This window comes from Aspergillus tubingensis (assembly GCF_013340325.1).
Source record: "Aspergillus tubingensis WU-2223L DNA, scaffold_6, whole genome shotgun sequence".
Classification (NCBI taxonomy): Eukaryota; Fungi; Ascomycota; class Eurotiomycetes; order Eurotiales; family Aspergillaceae; genus Aspergillus; species Aspergillus tubingensis.
In genome coordinates, this window is record NW_023336280.1 from 1,943,045 (window position 1) to 1,966,422 (window position 23,378).

The window sequence follows — 23,378 nt, forward strand, 5'->3', positions numbered from 1 at the left end:
TTTATATCACGGCGGATGACTTCCAGGAGAGATGATCGGTGAATGTTTTACTGCAGAAGAGTATATTAGGTTCACTAACGGGTTTTGAGAATGTTGATGAATTTGATGTTTATATTTTACTATTAGTAGCGCCTTTCAGGTTCAACTTGACTGCAATGCCACTACGAAAACAAGATACACCCCACCATGCAGCTGCTCCTAATTACAAGCAAGAGTCACTAGTGATAGAGAACATCACATTCATCTTAATTCTAACCTAACGAGCCTCTAATAAAGCCCACACATTCATAAGTCATAGCAAAACTCAAACAAAACCAACCCCACAACAACCAGGACCATCAGTAGCGGTACCTCGTCGAGTAATCTACAGCAGAAATCATGCATCAGCCAAACCATCCAGCCAGCACAAAAAATAAATCAAGATAATGGATAGACTTACCCTTCGGACTAACGACCAGACCACGTCCCTTCTTCGCGCCCTTGTAGATGGTCTCAATGATATCGATCATCTCCTGCTTGTCTTCAAGCACCCAGTTCAACTTGTTGTTGTTACCCGTGCCAAAATCACACATCATGTGTTTATTCCGATAGAAGAACATGATGGTCATTGGGTCAAAGAGTTCGTACATCGTGTTGAACTCGGGTACCTCGTCGATGTCGCAAAGGTAGATGACAGCGAAGTCTGGTTGGGCAGTTAGTCACTGAGATTTTCTTTTCTTTTCTTTCTTTTTTTTTCTTCCTTTCGAAGATAGTGGTATGGGAAAGAGAAATGGATAAAGAATTTCTTGACGTACTCTTCACTCGTTCGGCGATCTTGAAAAGGACTTCGTCCTGACGCATGCCTACAATTCACTGCATTAGCACTGTCTTGTTCTGATAAAGAGAGATTCGTGATGTCCTACAGTCAACATCGTGATCGCGACCGAATCGGATGACCTATACAGCTTTGATTAGAATCATCTGCTATGCTCCAGAACCTTAACTTGGTGATATGTATACGCACCACAAGTCTGTCCTCCTCGGAGAGAATAGCCTGGTCGACGTGCCAGGCCGTACGCAGATGCGGGAGAACGACGGAACCCATGATAATGACTTATAGCCCTTTAACGCTATGTATAGCACTTCTAGTTGGTGTTATCGAGGTGAAATCGTTGGTGTTCTTGCAACTTGCAAGTGATGTAGTTGATAGAGATCACGTGGATGAGGGGGTAGCAGCGAAGAAGTTACTTTGCTTGCTCCTTCTCGAAGTTTCGGATGAGGCTTCTAACCAAATGCTCTATATGTTACAAGTCATTGGAATACTATATCAAAGTCTATAATTGAAGTATCTACTGCATCGCACTTTCTTCTCCAACCAGTCGGACAAGCCGACCAAATTGATGAAAAAAGGGTTGTTCGCGTCGATCGGGGATAGTGTAAGCCCGATGACACTGTGCAGCAAGACATGCGCAAGCACAGAGGTCTCGCCACGGGGTGCAAAAATAAGATTAATCAATGTTGTGTTCCTTAGAACACTTTCAGAGATTAAACTGAAAAGAACAGATACTACACTTGATCTAAGCCAAAAGGCAAAGAGAGCTGGAGAAGAAAAGAAAAAAATTCTAAAAGACGGGGGGCGCGAGAGCCTTATATAGGATTGGCCAAGTGGCCCGTGCGCAACACACCGGCTAGTGCCGTTGAGATGACCGACAAGCGAGAACTGCCCTCATGACTAAGACACCTCTCATTGGACCAGCCATCCACCCAGTCAGATGATAAACAGCTGCCCTAATCAGCGGTTTGCAAGCCCTATCCACATACCCAAAACGGATTAGTGACACGCACTTGTCCGACTCGAGCATCTCCATCGACCTTCGACAATTTCTCTCCCCAAGGCGCAGGATATACACCTCTTTGCGACCAGCTAATCCCTCTTTCTATCCCCTCCAAAAAACCCCCTCCCATCCGTCACAATGGCCCCCGTTGCTGTACGTTTCCTTCCTTGAAACCGCTTTGCTGTTCTCCCCGAATGGGTCCATGTCCATGAAGATGTATTGTCTGCGTTGAAAATACCAGGCAAAATAAATTCTTCATGGGATGAACCCCGGGGATCCGACATTATGGAACAGTAGGCTAATCATTATTTTTTCTCGGACAATAGGCCCGTGGTCGCAAGGCCCAGAAGGTCACCAAGAAGGTATGTGCTTATCGCAAATCGCAATCGCAGTCGCAAGTAAAAAAAATTTACAGTTACTAATTCCTCTTTTTTTATAGTATGTCATCAACGCTTCTCAGCCCGTGAGCGACAAGATCTTCGACCTCTCTGCTTTCGAGAAGTTCCTCCACGACCGCATCAAGGTCGAGGGCCGTGTCGGCAACCTCGGTGACAAGGTCGTCATCTCCCAGGCTGGTGACGGCAAGGTCGAGGTTGTTGCTCACATCCCCTTCTCTGGCCGCTACCTGAAGTACCTGTATGTTCCTCTCATCTCGAAATAGTACCACCAGTGCGACATGTACTAACCTGCAACTTTCAACAGCACCAAGAAGTACCTCAAGAAGCAGCAGCTCCGTGACTGGCTCCGTGTCGTCTCCACCTCCAAGGGTGTCTACGAGCTCCGCTTCTACAACGTCGTCAACGACGAGGGTGAGGAGGATGAGGAGTAAATTACTCCTTCCGGAATGACAACAACCAAAAAAATCCAAAAATGACCGGATGACAAGTGTGCTCGCGTCAGGGGGTTGCCAATAAATGGGAGCGATATCTGAATTGAGGGTTATCACTTGGATGTCTGGTTTGGGTATAGATGTGTTCTACAAGGAGGGATTCCTATACCGCTGTGGCGATGATCAGTGGTTGGCTCGGAGATGTTTGTTCCTGAAAAGGTGGACGCTCTGCGGCTGCTCTGGCTCGTTATAGCTACCTCTACTCATGACGTTATGACTGGTAGATACACGATTGAATAGAGCAATCTATCACTCGAACCTAAAACTGTTCTGTTGTAAATTACGTAGTTGCTTGTTGTACAATTTTGAGTACGTGTAAACTGGGTATCACTAGAAGTAATTAATGGCGTCGATAGCTGTGCCCTCAATCTCCTAACGCCGAGCTGCTCCGCTTTTGGCCCGCTCCTGATCCAAGCCTTCCATGTGCAGCGGCAGCTTCCGCATCGGCGCCTGGTGGAGGCACAAGCTGGTCGTTATGTATGCGCCAGCCTTTAGACTTGAGAACCTTCCACGTCTCCGCTGCCTTGACCCTCACCAGGTCGCCCGTGGCGATCGAGTCTTCCTTGGAGTCATGGCCGCTACTGCCTCCTGTTTGAATGTCCCGATCTAGATGTCTCCGGCACAGAGTCTTCAGACTCATACGGAGAGGTAAGCCCCGGGGATGTGGGTAGAGAAGCACAGTATCGATAATTGTCGGATGAATGATGCGGCATGCATTGAGGTCATTGTCGATCGCATGACCAATGAGTGGCGTATCTGGTTGAAGACATTCGAATAGAAGCGCCCGGGCTGCAGCAGGTGACTCGACAATCTGCAATGGAGGCGAGTCTGCTTCCCCTTCCTCTAACGGTAAACTCGCTTGAGAGCCAGAGCTGCCATAGGGGATGGCCTTCGTGTAGTGTTCTGGGAAAACACCAGAAAACCTCGAATTCAAGTCCAAGACTTCACCGATGGGTCTAACCAAGACATCCAAGAGTGTCTTGCCTTGAGGCCAGCTAACAGCGGTCAGCCGAATCAGCTCCAATCCCAGGGTTGTGTAACCCATTTCACAGTCGAAGCAGACTGGCGGCAGCCGTCCCTTGCCTGATTGTTCCGGGGTTTTCTGGAATTGGAGTACTGAGGCGAGTCGTTTAGTTTCCGATACCTTGAAGACGTGGGTCTTGCCCTTGGTACAGCCAGCAGAAGTCCCTACTGACTCGTTGCAGCAAGAGAAGTACGCATCTTTGTGCCCCGTAATATGATCGGTCTTCTTTTTGGGCGGATAGAGAGGTTTCCCCGGGTGATATGTGCATTGTCCTCCTGTCGTCAAAGTTCCATCCTCCCGACGGCCAGGGAAGACTTGAAATCTTCCTCCACATCGATCGCACTTTTCCCATCCCTTGGATTCAATAACCCCTTTCCTGGCACCTTCGACTTCAGCGTCTGTCGGAGGCCTAGTAACGTAGCCGTACTGCTCGAGACCCTCCAGACGTGTCACAAGCTTGCCCGCCAATGCTATCTCTTCCTTTGCACTAAGCCCAGTGTCAAGAGGTTTCGGCTTTTGCTGCTCTGGTCCGGGCGCAATCTTGTAATACCGCTCATTGAGATGGGCTTTCACGTCATTGGCCCAGTCTTCCTTACTCATTTTCGATAGCTTTACTATGCGGAGCTTAATGACGTTGGAGTATATGCTTGGGTTTTCTTTTGCGGTCTTTTCTTCTTCATCCAAGGCCATTGTTATAAGCTCATTTGGCGTAAGGACCAGGTATTTGTCCTGGCTCTCTTTGTCTTTGGCCAACTTGTCATTTAGAGCAGACATACCGGCATGCAGCTTTGTGAGGATAGCCAAACGCACGCCATGGGGGGCAGGTGCTTTCGTTAGCATCCGAGGATTTAGGCTTTCTCGTGGTGCTTGCCTTGGCGGGAGAGATTTTCGAGAGCCGGGTGCGCTTGCTTTTGCTGATGAAGACGTTGGCTTTTTCGGAGGCGTGACTTCCCTGGATAAAGACTGGAGCTTGACATTGGCTTGTCCATTGGTCTGGACTGGTTTGTTTGATGAAGTTGTTGACACAGGACCTTGACTGGGAGCTGCTTTGGAAGGCAAAGACGCTGCCTTGTCTTTTAACTTGGCGATTTTCTCTTCACCCGGGGCTTGTACTTTAGCTTTCACGGCTATTTCGCCAGACGTGAGTCCCGCCTCGCCCTGGGCTGCCGTTGGTACATCGGTGCTCTGACGGGCTCCCTGAGGGGCTGATTTGGAGGCGACGTCCTTGTGAGAGAAGATGCAGGTCAAGAGCAAGCAATTTTGCCCTTCAGGACAAGGTATGTCCTTGAATAGACCGAGTGGTGCAAACATTGCGATTGTAGAATAGCAAGAGTTGCTCAGTAACGAAACAGAAGTCAAGTGTAGATGAAGAAAGGAGTATATAGCTGGTATACAAAGATTTCACTCATGCCTTGCGTTGCTTCGCAGCACGTACTAAACATACAGACGAACTGAAAGAAGTGCTTGAAGCTGTGTATTAGCCACAATGTCAGGTACAGATCCGATACGACTCAGAAAACTGATTAGACTGTTTTATATGAGCTTCGAGCACATCTGTTTCATCCAGAGACTATGCTTGCCATGGGCAGTTAACCAGCCACTGCGGTGAGGACAAAAGTTTCTGGGTCCCGCAGTGTCTTTTCGCTGAGCCCAGTTCAGATCTGGGATAAATTTATTGAGCTATTCAGCTAGGAAAAAGCTTTGAAGATTTCGATATGGAACAAGGAGGAAATCCTCCTGGAGCTAAGCCAGGTTCGCGATACGAAGCTGAAGCCGAAGCTGAAGCGGCGGATCGGGATGCGGTCATGCAAACCATGCAAACAAGCACCTGCAGCTGCACGATTGCCTATCAACCTCACCAGTCAATTTAGGAGGGTTAGGCTCTCTGGATACCATCATTACTTGTGCACACAATACTCCGTAATGGAGAAATCTAACAGATGGATAGGTGATGACTTCAGCAGGGCGGGGACCATCCAGAACAGGCATCCATCCGATGACGTTTCCTTATCGTGGCTTAGTAAGGGGCCAATGGTGTACTGGCTGACAGCAGCCAGCAAATACTCAGCCTCCAACCTCAGGAATTGGCCGTGAGTCAGTGGATTGTATAAAAGGATGATAGATGAACTGGCTACAATTACTCGGTATAGCATAGCAGCACGTTGACACTAGCTTCTCGACACCCTATTTCAATCACAGCCAACTATGGAGCTCGATAACGGCCACCCGCCGACTGAGACGTCGCGGAATGCCGACCACCTCTGTGTATTCGTACATGGGTCAGCTCCCAGTCCCCGAACTTCCTGCTGAAACTAGCTGACATATATTCTCATGGTAGACTATGGGGCAATCCTTCCCACCTCGACTACGTCACCTCATCGCTGAGGGAACGATACAGCGAAGACCGTCTCCATATTCTTGCGGCGAAGCGGAACGCCGGCAACTTTACCTACGATGGCATCGAGGTCGGTGGTGAGCGCGTGGCACACGAGGTTGAAGAAGCATTGGAGGAGCTGGCAGCAGCCGGGCATCATATCAAGAAGCTGAGCATGGTGGGATACTCGCTTGGAGGTCTTGTGGCTCGATATGCGCTGGGGCTGTTGTATTCTCGGGGATGGCTCGATAAGATTGAGCCAGTGAACTTCACCACGTTTGCGTCACCGCACGTTGGCGTTCGGAACCCCCAGAAGGGAGCATGGGGCTTCCTCTGGAACAACGTGGGGCCTCACACTATATCTATATCGGGCAAGCAATTGTTCATGATCGACACGTTTCGCGATTCGGGCAAGCCGCTGCTGAGCGTGCTAGCCGACCCGGATAGCATCTTTATCAAAGCCCTGAAGAAGTTCAAGCACCGTACTGTGTATGCGAACGTTGTCAACGACCGGTCGACAATATACTATACCACGGCAATCTCGACGATCAACCCATTCCATGAGCCGGACAATGTCCGCATCAATTACGTGAAGGGCTATGATCCGGTCGTGATCGACTCTGATAGGCATATCCTACCGTCAGACAAGAAACATATAACATCACTCTCACTTGTTCCCCAAGCACAGCAACAACTCATGACATACCTCACAGAAGCCCCCTTCCAGCTTCTCTTCACCACCATCCTCTTCATCGGCTTTCCTATCTTCCTCATCAACTCCGCCATTCAAACCGTCCGCAGCCAACGACGAATCCGTCTTCATGAAGAAGGACCCATGGGAACCGTCTTTGGACGCTACCGAGTCCCGGTTGTCGTCCAAGGCGTGCAGCACGCAGTAGAAGAGGCTTTCGAGCACGCAGCCGCCGACCAGGATCCAGACTACCTGGACGAGAGCAAAGACGAAACGAAACAAGTGGCATCCGCAAGGAGAGCCAGGTCAAGCGAAAGCAAGAGCAATGCGCTCATCCGCGATGACAGCCCTGACAGCGCCTCTGAACCGCTACTCGCCCGCGAACGCCAAGAAACTCAAGAGTTTCCAACACTCGCGTTGACACCGGATCAATTCGACATCATCGAGTCACTGAACTCCGTGGGCTTCCGAAAGCACCCGGTCTACATCCACAATCACCGACACAGCCACGCGGCGATTATCGTCCGTATGCCCAAGCCGGGATTCGACGAGGGCAAGGTAGTGATCAAGCACTGGCTCGACCAAGTTTTCGAGCTTTGACGATTGCCCGGACGATATAGTTAGCTTACACGAACCTCAGCTGCCCATGCAACACCACTTAATAGACTTTCCCCACTCACATCACACCTTCGCCTCACTGTACTCCGTCCTACACTATACAGAAGAAGAGACATACATAGACCCTAAACCAAATACAGCTCCCTAATATCAAAGCACAAGCCATAACCGATCCTACCCGCTCCGCTGCCACACTACTATACATACTACAGACGTAGACTAGTACTCCGTTCCGTATCAAACACACAGATCCCCATGTAGCCCCACATTCCCCCCTCCTCCCCCAAAGCACCCTCCCAACACAAACAATAGTAAATCCCAACTAGGCAAGTAAGTCGAGCATCTACGTACTCCGTAAACTAGAGTACAGATAAACTTCCCTCCATTACCCACCCATACCACCCCACATGACATCCAGCCACCACTGCACCACCATATGATATGCCCATAGGCATAAGCACGGAGTACTCATTGATGCCATGTCAATCATCATGTACCCCAGACCCGAACCCGAACCCAGCGGCGGAAGAGAGATGCATTACCCACAACTACCAGAGAACATATTATGCAATGCAGCGTATCCTGCAAATAACCGCATGCATGCTAAAAAAGAAAGAAAGGGGATGGAAGTGACCGACCCCACCGCGCTAGGAATCTTCCCTTCTCCTTCCCCCGCATTTTCTCCTTACTTTGTTTCTTTCTTTCTTACATCTGACGTCTGCCGTGCAGCTAGCTAGCTAGCTAGGCAGCGGTTATACGCACGGATGGGATGCTATAACTATATTATCTTGTAGTATTAGAGGAGAAAGGAGGGGAGGGGGGGGGGTATAACTAACTACTTACTACTAACCAGTAAACCCCCACACAAGTAAGGAAGTTAAGTAACTAACCTTATTCGGGATGTTAATGTGGTTGGTATTGGGCTGAGGGGGGAGTTGCGTAGGTAAGTTATCGGAGTTGCCTTATTGGGATGTTCCGTGAGATTGTGTGATGAAACTTTGCCTTTGGGGGAGTGCCGGTTTCGGCTTGTGGTGGGATGGGATTGGATTATGAACGAATACTAGACTGGGCTGGGGTTGCGTTGTTACACAAGTATTTGATTTGAGTATGAGGTTTTCTTGGGTTGAGTAGGTATGGAAGGAGGAGTGGATGGGCCGAGGTAGTTGGTTTTTTTGGTTGGTAGGATTCAATGGGTACGGTGGATGTGGTGGGTGGGTACTTGAGTATTTCTTTACCCATTCTATTGTAAAGGACTGATACAGGGGACGAGGGGGGTTGTATCCATGTTTTCGTTATTCTACTTTCGGGTTTACGGCAAATGCTTACTACTATTAGTAATCTAATGGGTTGAGGTGCTGCTAGAGGGAGAAGTAGGTAGTAAGTAGTTCTCATGATGAAATTCCTAACAATAATAAAAGTGTAGTAGAAGATGAATGTAGTAAACCCAATGCTCAAAAAATACATATCTGTCATACATTCATAGCATAGAGGTATCCATAAAAAAGTAATAGTAAACAAGAATGATAGGAATCTACATGCACCACAACTGTATCATCCAACTACCACCGGTAGAAAAGAAAATCAATTGGGCAGAAGGCCCGCTTCTAGCTCAAGTTCCGAGTCAACATCGTCAACGAAAGACGACCCGTCTTTCTTCTCTTTGGCCATCTCGCGGTCAATGGCAAATTTGACCGCGTCTAGAATATGGTTGCAAGTCTTCTTGGGTGGATAGCGAGGAATAGTGCCCTCTTGGTAAACACCAGTCTTGACCAGGATGGAGAACCAGTCGGCGTCACTGGTCTCGTTGAACTCGTTCGTGCCCCTAATGTCTGACTCGGGGGTATCGCCCACGAAATACACAGTGCTGGGAGGCTTGTTGATGGCATGGGTGTTCTTGCGCCATTGTCGCAACAACCGCGTAGCGAACTGGTATGTGCCGAGTTGGGGCTTGCCAAAGGCGATCGTGTTGAGCTCCTTGCCAGTGACGGCTTTGTACAGCGCCTCAAGGGAGGCTCGAAGAGCTCCCATGCCGATGCGGACATGTTCGTGAGAGGTGGACCAGACCACGTCGTTGTGGGAGAAAAACACAGGCGGGCCCTCGTCAAAAGAGTCGGATCGGGTGTCTAGGTGTCCATTCTTGGACATCAGAACGTCGAGGATAATCTGCTGGTCACCGGCCCAGTCCCGACTATCAGCAAAGACAAAGATAGCCTCGATCTTCGTCTTTGAGAAGTCTCGGACCCGGGAGTTCTTGTATTCTTCGTCGGTCAACTTGCGGAACGGTGTAGTGTCCTGTCGAGTCTTGATGATGTCTCCAGGAGTGATGACATCCTTAAAGCCGTAGCCTTCGGCTACGATGCGGCACTTCTCGCCCTCCCCACCAACGACAAGGACCGTGTGGTACCTTTCGGCCATCTCGCGCATCGGGGTATGGCCGCAGATGAATTGGCCGGGGGAGACTTCGAGCTCAAGCTGTCGACTGAGATCAATGCATCGTTCTTCCTCTGTCTTGCCTCCACCGTTTGTGACGAAAATGTAAGGGCTGATGGAGCGGTCAGCACAGGGACTACAAACTGAGCAGGGAGCACCGCTATCAATACGGTAGAGGGCGTTGATACATACACTTTGATGCCATACGGATTCTCTCCATTGATATACCTGAGCGCGCTGGCAGCTTCAGGGATAGCCTTGCCGCCTCTGATAAGGACTCCGTCAATATCAAAGGCCAAGGCAAAGTCGTCAGCCGTGGTGAGGGCCTTCTTGGTCACAGGCGGAGCAACTCGAGGAGAGCCTTCTTCGGAGGAAACCTCTTCGTCAAAGTGTTGCTTGGCCGCTTCCAGTTCCATGGCTGTCTCATGGGAAATGGTAGAAGCCATCAAGTGTTTAGGAGGAAGGATCACACTGGGACCGCCGTAGAGGTCGGCCTGGGATGCGTCCAGGCTCGACAACCGGCTTACCCGTGGGGTAGCATATCCGTCGGCTGTTGTCATTGTGGATAGTGATAGGGGTGGATCTCGGGCGGGTGGCAACAATGGAAGTGGATCTTTTGTGGACCCAAGTATGAACAAGAATCGGTCACTGCGGAAGACAATCGACAACGACGTCAGTCGATCTTCAGGGGCAACGTCTTTCGGCTAACGCGAGGTCGAGCAGACCACAAGGGAAGCAAGACGATCAATGAATCCACGCAATGCACGTCAATTGGCGTTGCAAGGATGTACACTGATAAGACGATATACTACACAGTAGAATCAAGTTCCCAGAGGAAATGACAATGTGCAGCAAGCAGGAGAAGAAAGAGGAAGTATGATACACAAGATAGAGGAGGCGAAGTAAGAAATGGATACAGTGGAGAGAGAGGAGTCTGGAGAGATAGAGGGGCCACCTTTTGACAGACAATGGGATTCTAGAGCCATTATATAGGAGTCAACGAGCAAGCGGTGGAGGACGCCTGGCATATTCTCCCTTGGGTGATGCAGCCCGTGGCGCCGTCATCGACCGCGTCGGGACAACAAAAGACTCATTCTCACTGGTGAACTGGAAGTTTTGTTCTCAGTAACGGTAGCAGTTTCTGGTTGTTCGAACCCCACTTGCACCCAAAGTTACAACATAGTTGAATTGTTCCTATTTGATCATAGTGTCTAGTAGTGGTGCGTCTGAGAACTTAGTCGTAAGCCAGTCAGCCATACATATCGAAGAAGAATCCTTGACCATATTAGATGATGATGGGAGAGGCTGACATTGTGATTCGCTCCGCGGAACGGTCAAGGCGCCAACCCGGCACCGGTAGTCAAAAGACACGCCCGGGAGGTACCGTGCAAAAGGAAAAAAAGAAAATAAAATAAATATAAAAATGGGAGGGGGGCTTGGAATGGGTGATTCAAACTTACTCGCCATCCATCCATCAAGAAAAACCGGATGAAACCCACTCGTTCGGCGAAAATGAGAATGGGTGAATTCGGATCCTTGATCAAGTTCGGGGACTGATATCATGGCACGGAAGCAAATGAGAAAGAGAGAAGAAAAGAGAGGAAGACGGCAGCGGGAGACAGATTGACATCAGTTTCAATACCGGTTCGTTTACACTTTACTCTCAACACCAATAATACATAATACAGCTATACTATACTATACTACACTATACCACTATACACCCTCTCTATCCCTACAGTCGAGGGACTATAGTACAACGTAAGCGGTAATTGTGCAGTTTGTATGCCCAAAACACACCCGATCCCCCCGTCTTCATCAACGCCAATGACGCCTCCTCGTGGCCTTACTTTCCAGCTATTCTACACTGTAACCTTCCCCCAAGCCATCGAGATCATTCCCGCCCTGAGCGATAAACCGGACTGGCAGGGATGGAGGGGAGGGAAAAAAAAAAAAGGGAACGGACCGACTACCGAATGCACGAACCTACATTCATCCATCCTAGTCGTAGTCTCCTCAAGCCACCATCTGCGCGAAGGATCGTGGATGGATGTTACTTTCCGAGCCTCCTCTTTTGCCAGTCCGCTAACCAGTTATCTTGTGCTTCTCCAGCGTGAGGTCACAGCCAACCATGATGCTCAAAGTGGCCCGGAATTCCCTACACCAAGAATAGTGCTGCCTCACTGCCTCAGTCATCCGCCAGGGGCTGATCACTGCTTCTGACGTCATGGCGGAGCTCTCCCGGCCGCCGTCTGTATCGTTACCGTATGAACAATACAACCCTGCAGTGAGAATAGTGGCAGAGAGTGGATTCACATGGAAATCTGCCTTTGCGGTAAACTTGGAACTGTGATTGCCTTTTGACACTTCGGCCTAGTGGAAAGCATCATTCCTAAGACGCTATGTTTGGAAAAGGCCTCTGCAGCCCTCCTGATTCGCTTGCGTGATTTTCTCTGCTGAGCTGACTGCAGCCTTATCTGACTCACAACACAGCGGACGTGGATATCTCATCAGACATCTTTTTATTTTTTGAAACTAGTGGATGTGAGTCTCCCAAATGACAGATGAAAATAGTGGGGCGAGGGTCGAAGCCCAGAGTCAGTCCCGTAAGTATGTGCACAATCGGATTCGCTGCCTTTTACAAAGCCCATATCTAATAGATCCACCCATAGTAGCCAATGCATATATACACTCATGAGAATAAGAATGAAACGTCAATAAATCGCCTTGAAGAAGAGAAAGATACCTGGCTCCACCAAGTGAACATATGTCATAGTATCATACACCAGAAAGGGAAAGACCGCACCCCAGAAGCATGTATATATATATATATATATATGTTTTGAATTGTGTCCACCGAAGACAAAGTTCCACTCGTAGCCAAGGCCGAGAAATGGAGCACCCCTACCCCTTAGATTAGACATGTCCCATCAATCCACGCGCAGTATTAGATCTGACCCGCTGCGGGATGGGGTTACATTTCGCTCGTACGGCACCGGCTTCCTCTTCGGCATGTGGCCCCTCACGCTTGCAATGGAACGCAAAGAATCGGTGGACTGCCTGCGTGTCTGAGTCTCCAACACAGGCCCTGGATCATGACCAAGCCAGTAGTCTTCAGGTGAGTATGGTGCACTTAACCCTCCGGCATGTGGCTTCCGCCGAATTTGGACTCGTTTGATATCGTCCCGTCGTACAATCCGCGGGCGAGAGACAATTTCTTGTCTGGGACTGACTGCCCGAGAGAATGGCATCCGGGGAAGACCGGGTTGGTCACTCGAGACAAGCTCCCAGTTCGGTGTAGGAGATTCTCGCGTTGGCGTTCTGATTTCACGCACTGGCGTGAGTGGCCGTAGATTTCCCGAATGCCGGGATTCGCGGTCCAATCTGCTAGTCGAGCCGTTGATGTCGATGTCCTCAAAGTTGTCATCAAGGTTGTACAACATGCTGTTGTTCACGTCCGTGCCACGGAACGGACCACTTGCAACACCCTGCGACGAGGGCGGTCCGACAAGTCTTACATGTCCCGCACCGCGATGCTGCCGGTCCCGGTCGACAAATTCCCCAGCGTCCGAGATCGGAGAGCTTTGTAGCAGGCTTTCATAAGTGTCTTCTTGATTGGAGACCTGAACCTTTGATGCGCTTTCCGCATAGGTAGGTCTCTTTCGGTAGTTCGGACCTCTCATCGCAAGTTTTCCATCCTGGCCTTCCCCAAAACCGTGGAGCATCGCACGAGGATGCGCAGGCAATCCAGCCATAGGGGCCCGGTTGTACCGCCAAGTATCTTGAGCTCGGCTTGACGAAGTCGGCTGATTTAGATTCTGGTATGGCGCTCCAAAGGCGCTCCGTGGTCTCGTCATATCCTCTTCGAATAGAGTCGCATGGCTGTGGGGTCTGGGCTGTTTCTGACGACTTAGCCTTAATGGTTCCGGGTAAAGTCCCAACGTTGGCTTATCCGGAAGTAAATCTGAGATCGTTCTTGGAGACGACTGGCTCAATGATCCCTCAGCTTCGGAATTAGAAGTCACTGCAAAACCAATCCTGTCGGCACTATACATCCCCATGGGACTATCATTATGATGATTACCGGGGCTTGTAACAACAACTGCAGGTGTCTGAGCTCTCGGTTCAAACGGGGTTATAAGTCTGGAAGTTTCGGAATCCCTATCTGTTGTGCCAGGCATAGGACGAGGCCCAGTTGGCCGTCTTGGTGGGAATGTGAAATCCGGAGGCTCTGACATGACTCCTCCGATTTCGAAAAAGTGGTCCTTTTCATCCTGTTTCCGACGCCTTACCTTTCTACAACAGAAGAATATAATGACACCAACAATGAAGAATCCAGATATTCCAGAAGCAACCGAAACTCCAATCACAGCAGCAGGTTCCAGCCTGCTGTCAGATGCGCTCGCAGATGCCGACTGGCCACTACTGGTAGCGCTACTCGTTGTCGTGGAGGGAAGTTGCGAAGTAGAAACCGTCAACGGACTTCGGAAAGTCTCAGTAGTTACCGATGTATGTTCAGTACTAAAACTTGTCGGTTGTGAGAACGTACTAGAGCTAGAGCCCGAACCAGTGTCTGAGGCCGAGCTGGAGCTGGAGGTAGATGGCACCGATGCTGTCGTCGTTGTTGCAGTCTTTTGCGTGGGGCTTGATCCCGTTGGCATTACTGTCGCGGTGATCGTAGCATGTGTCCGTGGCAAAGCTCCAGGTACCGAGTCGCAAATGTCGTACAAGTCGGAGCTGAAGACTGTTTTCATAGAACATAAGGATAGGCTACAGCGAAATGCCGCTTCCCCAAGTGTATAGCCGCTTGTGGTATTCGTCCGACAAAGACAGTCGAGATCCGCCTCCGAGCATGCGTCTTTTGGGTAATCAGAGGATATGAATTGTTCCACGCAGTCTGCCGCACAGCTTGGAATCAGACTGGACAAAGATGTTGCTGATGCGGTAGGATGAGTAGTCTGGGAACCATAGGCGAGGCATGTCAGCGTCAACAGTATTATCGTGAATGACCGTCCAGCTGGTAAAAACATCTTGTGAAAGCATCTTCGTTCTCGGTTAGCAGACTGTCGCCGCCGGGTATAATGCAAGCCAAGGAGTCGCGAACGGGAGGCCACAGGGTCAATAAACTACCTATGCACATAAAAAGTGACGCTACAGAGGAATTCCAACCCCTGGAGTCATTGATAACCGTAGAATATCATCCTAAGATGACCATGAAAGACAGAGCGCAAAGAATACTGAGATCTGGAAAAGTGATGATTTCCCAACAGCATGGAGAAGCACCAACTTCAAGACAACAGCGGCTGCGAGAAGGGGGGAAGGAGGGACTTCAGGGACCAGCACGATGTACCGCATACTGCCAACATGGGCGTCAAACCACGTTTTGCCATGGCGCTGAGTGGCTGCGAAGAGAGAGAATCAAGGTTCGAGACCCAAATCAGGAGTCCAAGCCTCCTATACGCGCCAGGGTGAAACATGGCAACCCTGTCCCAAACAGAATACACGTAGCTGATGGAAGCAGTTCTTCAGGAAGCCTGTCGCTTTGCATGATTGGATTTTGGGTGGACGATGGCGTTGAAATACGCGCCGTGTTGGCGCCGACTCTGCCGATAAGAACAGCACATGATGTCAGATTGAGTTGATCCGAGAGGTTCAAGGCGCAAACAATCGAATTGGGTCAGTCTCCTTAACCGCGCGCCTTCAGGTTGTTGTCGATCTGAAGACCCTGAGAGCAACCAGGCACAACTGAGATGGTGTAGACCCAGTCAGACGTGTGGACACTGGGCTGAAGGTGAAACGGCGGCTAGTAAACAGACGCATCACGGGACTTGATGAATGGCCCGATCGGCACTCGTGTTTCCCCATACCCACTCGGCAGATTACAGGCTGCTTATGGCATAAGCAGCTACGATTCGAGCCCAGAATGTGGTTGATTAATAAGTTTGACATTGTCATCAATCATTAATCTGATCACTGCCAACTAAGAGAAAATGACAAAAGCAAAGCCCAGTGACACAGTGAGCTGGTATCATGCGCAATACATAAGAAAATAACAACCCAAGGAGATAAGAAACAAGGGAATAAAAAAAGGTACAATCGAGACCCCGTCACAAACACACGTCGCACTGAGCATGCTGCACATCCGCCCAATGACGGTGTTTATGTTGGCGGGGTTGCATTAGGCTAGACTCGTCGGGAGCCCGCGGAACAATACTAAGATGTTGACAACGTCACTCCGACCCGCTGGATTTTGAACATCCGATTCCGTAGGAGAAAAATCGTAGGTAGGACGAGGTTATTCCCCAAAATCGACAGGTTTTGAACCGAAGTGGGTGGTAAGGAGGGGCCTGAGGAGCGTTCTAGTATTTGAATATAATATAGCTGAACGAAAGGAGTTAGTCTCGGAATCTTCGGAAAACCATCACTTGGCGGACCACGTACAAGGCATGAATGACACCAGGAAGCCAACCCAGGATTGTCAAACAGATGTTGATCAGGAAATCAGCACCGCATCCTCGCTCGAGGAAGACACCCAGCGGGGGCAAGATGATCGCAAAGATGATCTTGCAAATATCCCTATGATCCCAAGGACGTTAGCACACTCAAAACACTAAGCTCTCGTCATTCGAATAATTGCGATCGCAAGCTATCCCAAGACAGCTTCAGCTTGTCAAGGTCAAGTTATGCGCGCGTTTGGATAAGAAATCGCCAAAAGATGACGTCGCGAGGAGTTGCAAAACTTACGAGGCAGTGAAAGGCATTGTGAATGGAGGAAGACGTAGATCTCTTCAAGTCGGCAAGGTTGATGCAGGAGAGAGTAGTAGTGAGCAGGTGATGGATATGACCAGATAGAAGCGGTATCTGAGTGCAAGTAGATGAATGATGGAGAGTAACAAGAAAAATCAGGAGAGGAAGGGAGCGGGACCACAGGGACTCTTTAAATGATGGGCGGCAAAATTAAGTAGCTGCCCTCCGCCAAACGCTACGGGGGGATAGTGCTATGCCTCCTACGTAAAGCACAGTCCTCGAATCCGCATTATTCAACGGATACGCCTTTAGGTAATAAAATAAAAGACCAATAGCTGCTAGCGATAATTATAATAACCGGGGCGGACGACAACGATAGTCAGGACGATCCTTTTCCGCTCGCCGTGCATGTCTACTGCTACGTCATACTTTTCAGTACGAACTGTGGCTGATGCCTTGGCTGCTTGCTGATTGGCTCCGAGCTCACCACGACCAGACTTCTCGGCGGGTGACTTTTGCGTCGTATCGACGTTTTGTATTCAGTTCTGTACCTCCCCCAGTCCCGTGGCTGATGCTCCTCCAATTCTGGAACTGAACCATGTTGTCATCGGGCGGTGCAACTGGATTTGTTCAACGGTAAGGGGAGAACTTTCGCTCTCTTCTTCTCCCCTTTCCTCCCATCTCCTACCTTTTTTTTTGACTTTCTACTTTTTTTTTTCTTCCTTCCTTTGTCATAATTATTCTGTTGCCTGGCAGGGGCTTGGCGCTTCCACCGTACCACCTTACCAGGCTGAGACGAGGCGCCAGTAGTCTAACTTAGACGCCGCCAATATTGACTAAATCGCTCTGTGCAGATGGTTCTAAAAGTCTGGGCTCTTGGTTCTGTGTGGGACGTACCAGCACATCATATTTCATACCTACTGCTTCTATCGGACTAGATCTGGGCCCCTACGCAATCCCTTGTTCGAAGTAGGAGTATGACTCCGTGTCTAGGAGGGTTTGGGGGACGGAAAGCAGCATGGATTTGGTGGGCCATCCAGCCCTATGGTTCGTCTTGCACGAATCACGGTGCCGGCTAGCTTTCAACAATGTTCGGACAGATGCCGCGTCCCCATTACGGTACTCGACTTTGTAGGATTTAGACTAGCGTAGACTTATTTCCAGGGAAAAAACAAAGTGATATCATTTGACACGCATCTATCCGTCAGCGCCTACGCTAACTATGCAGATAATCACTGGATTAAAGCACGTTTCAGCCGGATTTTAGACGTCATGTGCTCGATAGTGAGATGTCTTATCGTTCGCATGTCGCGAATACATCATTGCGAATCAATCTTTCTACCATCATGATTTTGACAGAACGTACGCTCATATTGTATAATGTCTACGAGGATCCTGCTGATCATGACGGAGACATCCCACTATGCCATGCCCAGCGAGAGGGAAAAAAAACCTGACTAATACAGTAAGAAGAACAGATCAATTTGCCTGTTGAGACGACGCAGTGTCATGTGATTGGCATCGCCGCAGTCCAAGCCACACTGAGTCGTTGCTATATTCTAGAACAGAACATCCTGGCCACCCCGCATATTTCAGCCAGCAGTTTAATAAAAACACTGCCTGGCTATGATGGTGGGTCTCTCCAGGCTATACAATTCAAAGCTTATGATCAGCCCTATCTTGCAGAAGCATCTCGCCAGAGATATATTTAGATGGCCAAGTGACCCGCAAGGCGCAGTAACACTTTCCTGGCACCTGCAGATTCAACGTCTGCCTAGTTTTATTGTGTGCACAGTCAATATAAGGTATGTAGCCTAGTACTATCATGGATAGTATTAGGACCATACTAAATTGAAGTACATCAAACCCACTGTATGCTCTGTTGGTCAATTGATTACTCTTTACAGGGGCACTATAAGCCATATCATTAGACTCTTCAGCCCATGGTACCAAACCCCTGTCAGATACGATGCAGCTGAGTGACAAAATACCGTCTCCCTCACACATGAATATAACTGCGTTGCAAGCAAGTGTATGAAAATCATGAAACATTGCGCATGATGAGCCTACGATATTCCTACTGCGTCTGTGGCTGTTTGTGATAGATTGCTGTTTTGACTCTTGGCATCATATTGACAGAGGGCACCCTGATACTGTAATCCCCTTCAAGTAAAATAGGTATGATGAGTTAGTGGATATTAAAAAATGACCAAAAATGACTGGGAAGATCCTATGTATGAAGATGTCAAATTCAATACACATAGATACTCCAATTTTATAAGCTAACACCTATTACAAAGATAGGTAGAAGATGTTAGCTCGATTGATATGAGTATCCATAGTCTAGATCTAGCTATCTGTTATGTCTATCTGTGAAACAGATAGTAGTACGTAAGTAACCTTATGAATATAATTCAAGAATATTATCACCAAAGACTGACCCTATCTGTAATGAGCCAGAGACACTAGTAGTACTGCAATGGATAGCTGATGCCATATGGGCGACTAAAGGATTGAGAAGTACAATGTTGGAGGTAGGGGTCTCCGTTTATGATCCAAAATATCACGGCTTGGCAGCTACTCCCGCAGTCTCCGCACTTCCCCATCACTGTCTCGTTATCTTGATGCTTCCTGCCAACTTGGGTATTGCGCACCTGCCGTATAAGCCACTCTAATTAATTGTAAGCTTTCGTGATTTACATCTCTAGATATTGTGTATCCAGTCGCCCTCTTCATGAAGTTATTCTTCTATCAGGACCATCAGACGGTGATTCGTAATCCAGTTATCACTCGAGCGGAGACCTCCGATGTCCTCAAAACACAATGCTAAGTGCGATGGCTCTCAATACACAAAGAGAGAAATGCTCATAGTGTCCAATGTAGATAGTAAATGTTATATATTTACATCAAGCTGTATCTGGTTCACGACTGCTGCTTCATCACACTGACTGGGTGGGGAAGCTGGTTATCGTGATGCGCGGCCGACGGGACAGCGCCAAGCCGCCATCACGTGATGACGCAGGTGGTCGGTCAGCCTCCCCGAAGCCTCCAGCGTGTTCGCCTTCACGCCTCCATCTCCGTTTCGCTTCCCCAAGCCTCAACATCACCACATCGCTTTACACGCGGCCTGTCCCTGCCCTGTCACTCTTCCTTTCGGCTGTTTTCATAGTTTCACTCCATCTTCTATAGCCCGCAAGGTCGCCTAATCTGTCAAGATGGCCACCGAACTTTGGTACGTAATCACCTCACCTACTCCTTTTCCCAGCATTCCGACCATTGTGCCTTCTTGTATCTCGATTTCAATCATGCTTCGGATGAGTTTCGACTTGATATACTGACATGTGGACATGATAGCCCCGTTTACGCAGTAAGTCACTTGTGATCCCACCCTCGCCGATGACACCATCGAGCTCCAAGCGATCCTCAAGGTAGCTTGGCTTCGTTGCATCAAGCGGAGAATCCGCCATCGAACTGGCACCTCTCGCACAGATAACTGATCTCCTATTCGTATAGCCCTTCTTCGGTGCCCTTGGCTGCACCTCAGCCATCGTCTTCACCTGCTTCGGAGCTGCCTATGGAACTGCCAAGGCTGGTGTCGGTGTCTGTGGAATGGCCGTCCTCAGACCTGACCTGATCGTCAAGAGTACGTGGAAGCTTCACAGAGCTCTTATAACTCTGGCATAAGCTATCGCATACAATATCTGATGATATAATACTAATCTCGTGATACAGACATTGTCCCCATTGTCATGGCGGGTATCATCGGTATCTACGGTCTGGTCGTGTCGGTCCTGATTGCAAACGACTTGGGACAGAAGGTCCCCTTGTACACTGGTTTCATTCAGCTGGGAGCAGGTCTCGCCGTCGGTTTGGCTGGTATGGCAGCTGGGTAAGCTTCTCACCATGGCACCTTTCAATATCGGTAGCTTTGGACTAACAGAGTATCTCTAGTTTTGCCATTGGTATCGTTGGTGACGCAGGTGTTCGTGGAACTGCTCAACAGCCCCGTCTCTATGTCGGAATGATTTTGATTCTCATTTTCGCTGAAGTCTTGGGTGAGTCACTACATCAAAGCGAAACAACCAGTTCGCATCATCTAACCACGACGCCTCACAGGTCTGTACGGTCTTATCGTTGCTCTTCTGATGAACTCCCGTTCGAGGATTGATGCCACCTGCTAAACGAACCCTCCTTCGTTCCGCGCGAAATGGCCCAAGTGAACACCCGCCCGAGGATGCCACTCACCCACTATCCTCGGATACGACGAAAAGAGCCCGGGTTGCTCAACATGTGTTAACGTGATGCGGTTATTTTGACTTATGTTTTCAGACTTTATTTGCCGACAATGACGGTTCCCGTCATTGTCCCGATGACAGCTGGAGGGGATGTGGAGGGAGTGGATTACTAGGGGAATGGAAAGAGAAAACGGACGTTGAATAAACATATGCTTTCTCTTTCATCCAACACTCCCCGAAATAACAAAGGACAAGACATAATTGGATGTGCTAGCTAAGTTTGTAGACTAGGACAGGGTGGGAAGCTGTGGTAGATACATTGCATTGTTTTTTTTAAGGCCTTTGAGATTTTGTACTTTATGGGTGTCGCTTTACTCTTTTGTATCCTTGAGCTGGATCATAGGATTACTTGCTTTGCAATGCTTATATGTTTTCTCCTGCTAGTTTATGGTCCTATGTTACAAACTTAGCTTTTATCTATTCTGTTCCTTCGGTATATCATGAATGCAACAAGTGGCGAATGTGCGATTACTAAACATATAAGTGTTTACGACCCCGTACGCTGTTACAAGTCAGAAGACACTGAAACAAGACTTGCGCCTTTCTCCAAGGAACCAAACTCAAGCAATATAGATACCATTGTACCTGACCTGCCCAAGAGCAAGCAGGGCAGACAGATAAGATAGCAATATGTAACATACAAAGTACTGTCTATTGAGCGGAATAAAATGCGGTGGACATCCAAATGTTCAAGAGAAAAGAGGCGAAAAAAGAAACAAGACGACGCCGTAAGGATATATGCGATATAGGCAGGCATATCAGTAGCCGCCGCCAAACACACACATACATGCGGAGAGCAAAGCAATAAAAGAAAAGCTTCAGATGCGTAAGTCTAGGGATGACTTCTCTGTGAAGCAGAGGCATTGGAGGGAGGTAAAGTTGTAAGTATGTAAATAGATAAAAGAGGAAGATGGATAACAAGAGGAAGGTTTATTCGGATTGTAGCGTAGTGAAAAGAAAATTATAGCTGCAAGCAAATGGTAATGATCTCTGATGATTGAATGAAGTCAATCAAGCCTTCTCAAGCTTCCGTCTCAGGGTCCTTGTCCTCTTGCGCAGCTTCTTCAGCTTGTGCTTCTTCATCTTCAGTCTGCGACGTCTCTTGGTGCTAATGGCGTGCATGGTGCGGTTGTTGCGGATACGCTCCATGTAGGTGGTGCCGGAGTTGTGGGGGACATCAATGATGGCCTCACTCTCTCCAATGGCACCGGGAGCTTCCATCTCACCGGAGGGCACGAAGGGACCAGTGTGAGCCTCGTAGGTCTTGCGACCATCCGAGTGTATCGACTCGTGGATGGTCAGGACGGTGGAGTAGCTCGAGGTCTCCCGGGGGACGTCCTCGAACTCGGAGGAAGCCATGTTCTTCGCTTCGTCGAAGGGAACGGGCGGCGGAGGGGGGTGGAAGGGACGGAGACGCTTGGTGAGTTCCTCGACGGAGACTTTCAGATCGGAAAGGTTCATGCCATCCAGCTGGTTGCCTTCCATGTCGAAGTACTGCAGAGAGCCCTCCTGCTCGCCGGAGTGGGCAGCGGAGTTCTCCATGGAGTTGACGGCGGAGGAGAGGGTGAAGATGACATCGTCCACCTCAGGCTTAGCCGGCTTCTTTGCGGTGAAGATGGCGTCGAAGGCTTCGGGGGTCGAGGTCGGAGGAACGGTGGTGGAAACGGAGATGGGTCGGTGGATGGAAAAGAAGGAGGCGACGTGAACGTCTAGACCGCAAGAAGAAAGATTAGCGCATCATAATCTAGAGGTACAAGAACGGTGGATAGGGATTGTGGCAACTAACCATGCGGCTGGAGGTGTTGGGTAGAGGGAACACTGGGAAGTCGGGAAAAAGCCGTCGGCTGCTTGGAGCCATTGCGGCCGTTGCTATCCTTGCCCCTCCGTCTGGAAGCCTTCCCCTCACGTTTCTCTGCAGAATTCACTCCCTTCGCAGGCGTCTGAGAGGAAGAATCGACTTTATTAGATCCATCGCTGGGTTTCGAGGACGAAGAGGAGTATCGGCGTTGACGCACATGTTGTGACGAGCCGATGAGGCCGTTCGCGGAGGTAGTAATACTTTGGCTGGTTGCGCGAGACATGCCGGCGATGGGCCCCATTGGAGCCCATGCAGCCCGGCGCAGTGAGGACGACAGCATTTTCCGACGTCGTAAAGCCCAGAAGCTGGGTGACGATGTTGTCGGGAATGAAGAGGCGAAATCGAAGTTGGAGCCGATCATGCGGAACTCGGCGATTATGTAAGTTGCCTATCGCCTCAGGCACGAGACCCGATCAGGTGACCTGGAATGGCAGTATCCTCGCCTGACTTTATCCACATGCCAACTCATGAACGGTGAAGATCATCATGCAGAACTACCTATTGTCGCTGATAGAATTGGATACTACCAGCGAGTCTACCGATTGTTTGGTGATACGTACTACATTGCAGGAACTATGACACTATATGAATTCGATTTGGGTATCTGTTCGTTCCATGCTCACTTGAGCCGAACAATT

At 49.2% G+C, this 23,378-nt stretch overlaps 8 protein-coding genes across 8 annotated transcripts; 3 read left to right on the forward strand and 5 right to left on the reverse strand.

Annotated features, from left to right (window-relative positions):
• Positions 1 to 338: 338 nt before the first annotated feature.
• On the reverse strand, positions 339 to 1,084 carry AtWU_04422 (DIM1 family thioredoxin-like protein; the record flags this gene model as incomplete). The annotated part of the gene is made up of 5 exons (XM_035499533.1): positions 339 to 364; positions 440 to 682; positions 795 to 842; positions 903 to 936; positions 1,004 to 1,084. 5 exons carry the CDS (start codon positions 1,082 to 1,084, stop codon positions 339 to 341), a joined length of 432 nt encoding a protein of 143 aa, XP_035355426.1.
• An 868-nt stretch (positions 1,085 to 1,952) lies between these two features.
• On the forward strand, positions 1,953 to 2,643 carry AtWU_04423 (60S ribosomal protein eL22; the record flags this gene model as incomplete). Its single annotated transcript, XM_035499534.1, has 4 exons — positions 1,953 to 1,967; positions 2,141 to 2,176; positions 2,254 to 2,450; positions 2,517 to 2,643. 4 exons carry the CDS (start codon positions 1,953 to 1,955, stop codon positions 2,641 to 2,643), a joined length of 375 nt encoding a protein of 124 aa, XP_035355427.1.
• Positions 2,644 to 3,067: 424 nt separating this feature from the next.
• rex3 (putative RNA exonuclease Rex3) lies at positions 3,068 to 5,038 on the reverse strand (the record flags this gene model as incomplete). Its single annotated transcript, XM_035499535.1, has 1 exon — positions 3,068 to 5,038. The coding sequence occupies one exon, from the start codon at positions 5,036 to 5,038 to the stop codon at positions 3,068 to 3,070; it is 1,971 nt and encodes a 656-aa protein (XP_035355428.1).
• An 894-nt stretch (positions 5,039 to 5,932) lies between these two features.
• Positions 5,933 to 7,392, forward strand: AtWU_04425 (lipase ROG1 family protein; the record flags this gene model as incomplete). The annotated part of the gene is made up of 2 exons (XM_035499536.1): positions 5,933 to 6,006; positions 6,066 to 7,392. 2 exons carry the CDS (start codon positions 5,933 to 5,935, stop codon positions 7,390 to 7,392), a joined length of 1,401 nt encoding a protein of 466 aa, XP_035355429.1.
• A 1,599-nt stretch (positions 7,393 to 8,991) lies between these two features.
• Positions 8,992 to 10,400, reverse strand: AtWU_04426 (phosphatidyl synthase; the record flags this gene model as incomplete). The annotated part of the gene is made up of 2 exons (XM_035499537.1): positions 8,992 to 9,952; positions 10,033 to 10,400. The coding sequence occupies 2 exons, from the start codon at positions 10,398 to 10,400 to the stop codon at positions 8,992 to 8,994; spliced, it is 1,329 nt and encodes a 442-aa protein (XP_035355430.1).
• A 2,370-nt stretch (positions 10,401 to 12,770) lies between these two features.
• AtWU_04427 (uncharacterized protein) lies at positions 12,771 to 16,601 on the reverse strand (the record flags this gene model as incomplete). Its single annotated transcript, XM_035499538.1, has 4 exons — positions 12,771 to 14,361; positions 14,408 to 14,584; positions 16,282 to 16,416; positions 16,585 to 16,601. The coding sequence occupies 4 exons, from the start codon at positions 16,599 to 16,601 to the stop codon at positions 12,771 to 12,773; spliced, it is 1,920 nt and encodes a 639-aa protein (XP_035355431.1).
• Positions 16,602 to 19,802: 3,201 nt separating this feature from the next.
• On the forward strand, positions 19,803 to 20,768 carry AtWU_04428 (H(+)-transporting V0 sector ATPase subunit c; the record flags this gene model as incomplete). The annotated part of the gene is made up of 6 exons (XM_035499539.1): positions 19,803 to 19,819; positions 19,942 to 19,954; positions 20,101 to 20,230; positions 20,320 to 20,476; positions 20,539 to 20,642; positions 20,704 to 20,768. 6 exons carry the CDS (start codon positions 19,803 to 19,805, stop codon positions 20,766 to 20,768), a joined length of 486 nt encoding a protein of 161 aa, XP_035355432.1.
• A 1,125-nt stretch (positions 20,769 to 21,893) lies between these two features.
• Positions 21,894 to 23,101, reverse strand: AtWU_04429 (mitochondrial 37S ribosomal protein mS38; the record flags this gene model as incomplete). Its single annotated transcript, XM_035499540.1, has 3 exons — positions 21,894 to 22,591; positions 22,669 to 22,822; positions 22,898 to 23,101. The coding sequence occupies 3 exons, from the start codon at positions 23,099 to 23,101 to the stop codon at positions 21,894 to 21,896; spliced, it is 1,056 nt and encodes a 351-aa protein (XP_035355433.1).
• Between the last annotated feature and the right edge of the window lie 277 nt (positions 23,102 to 23,378).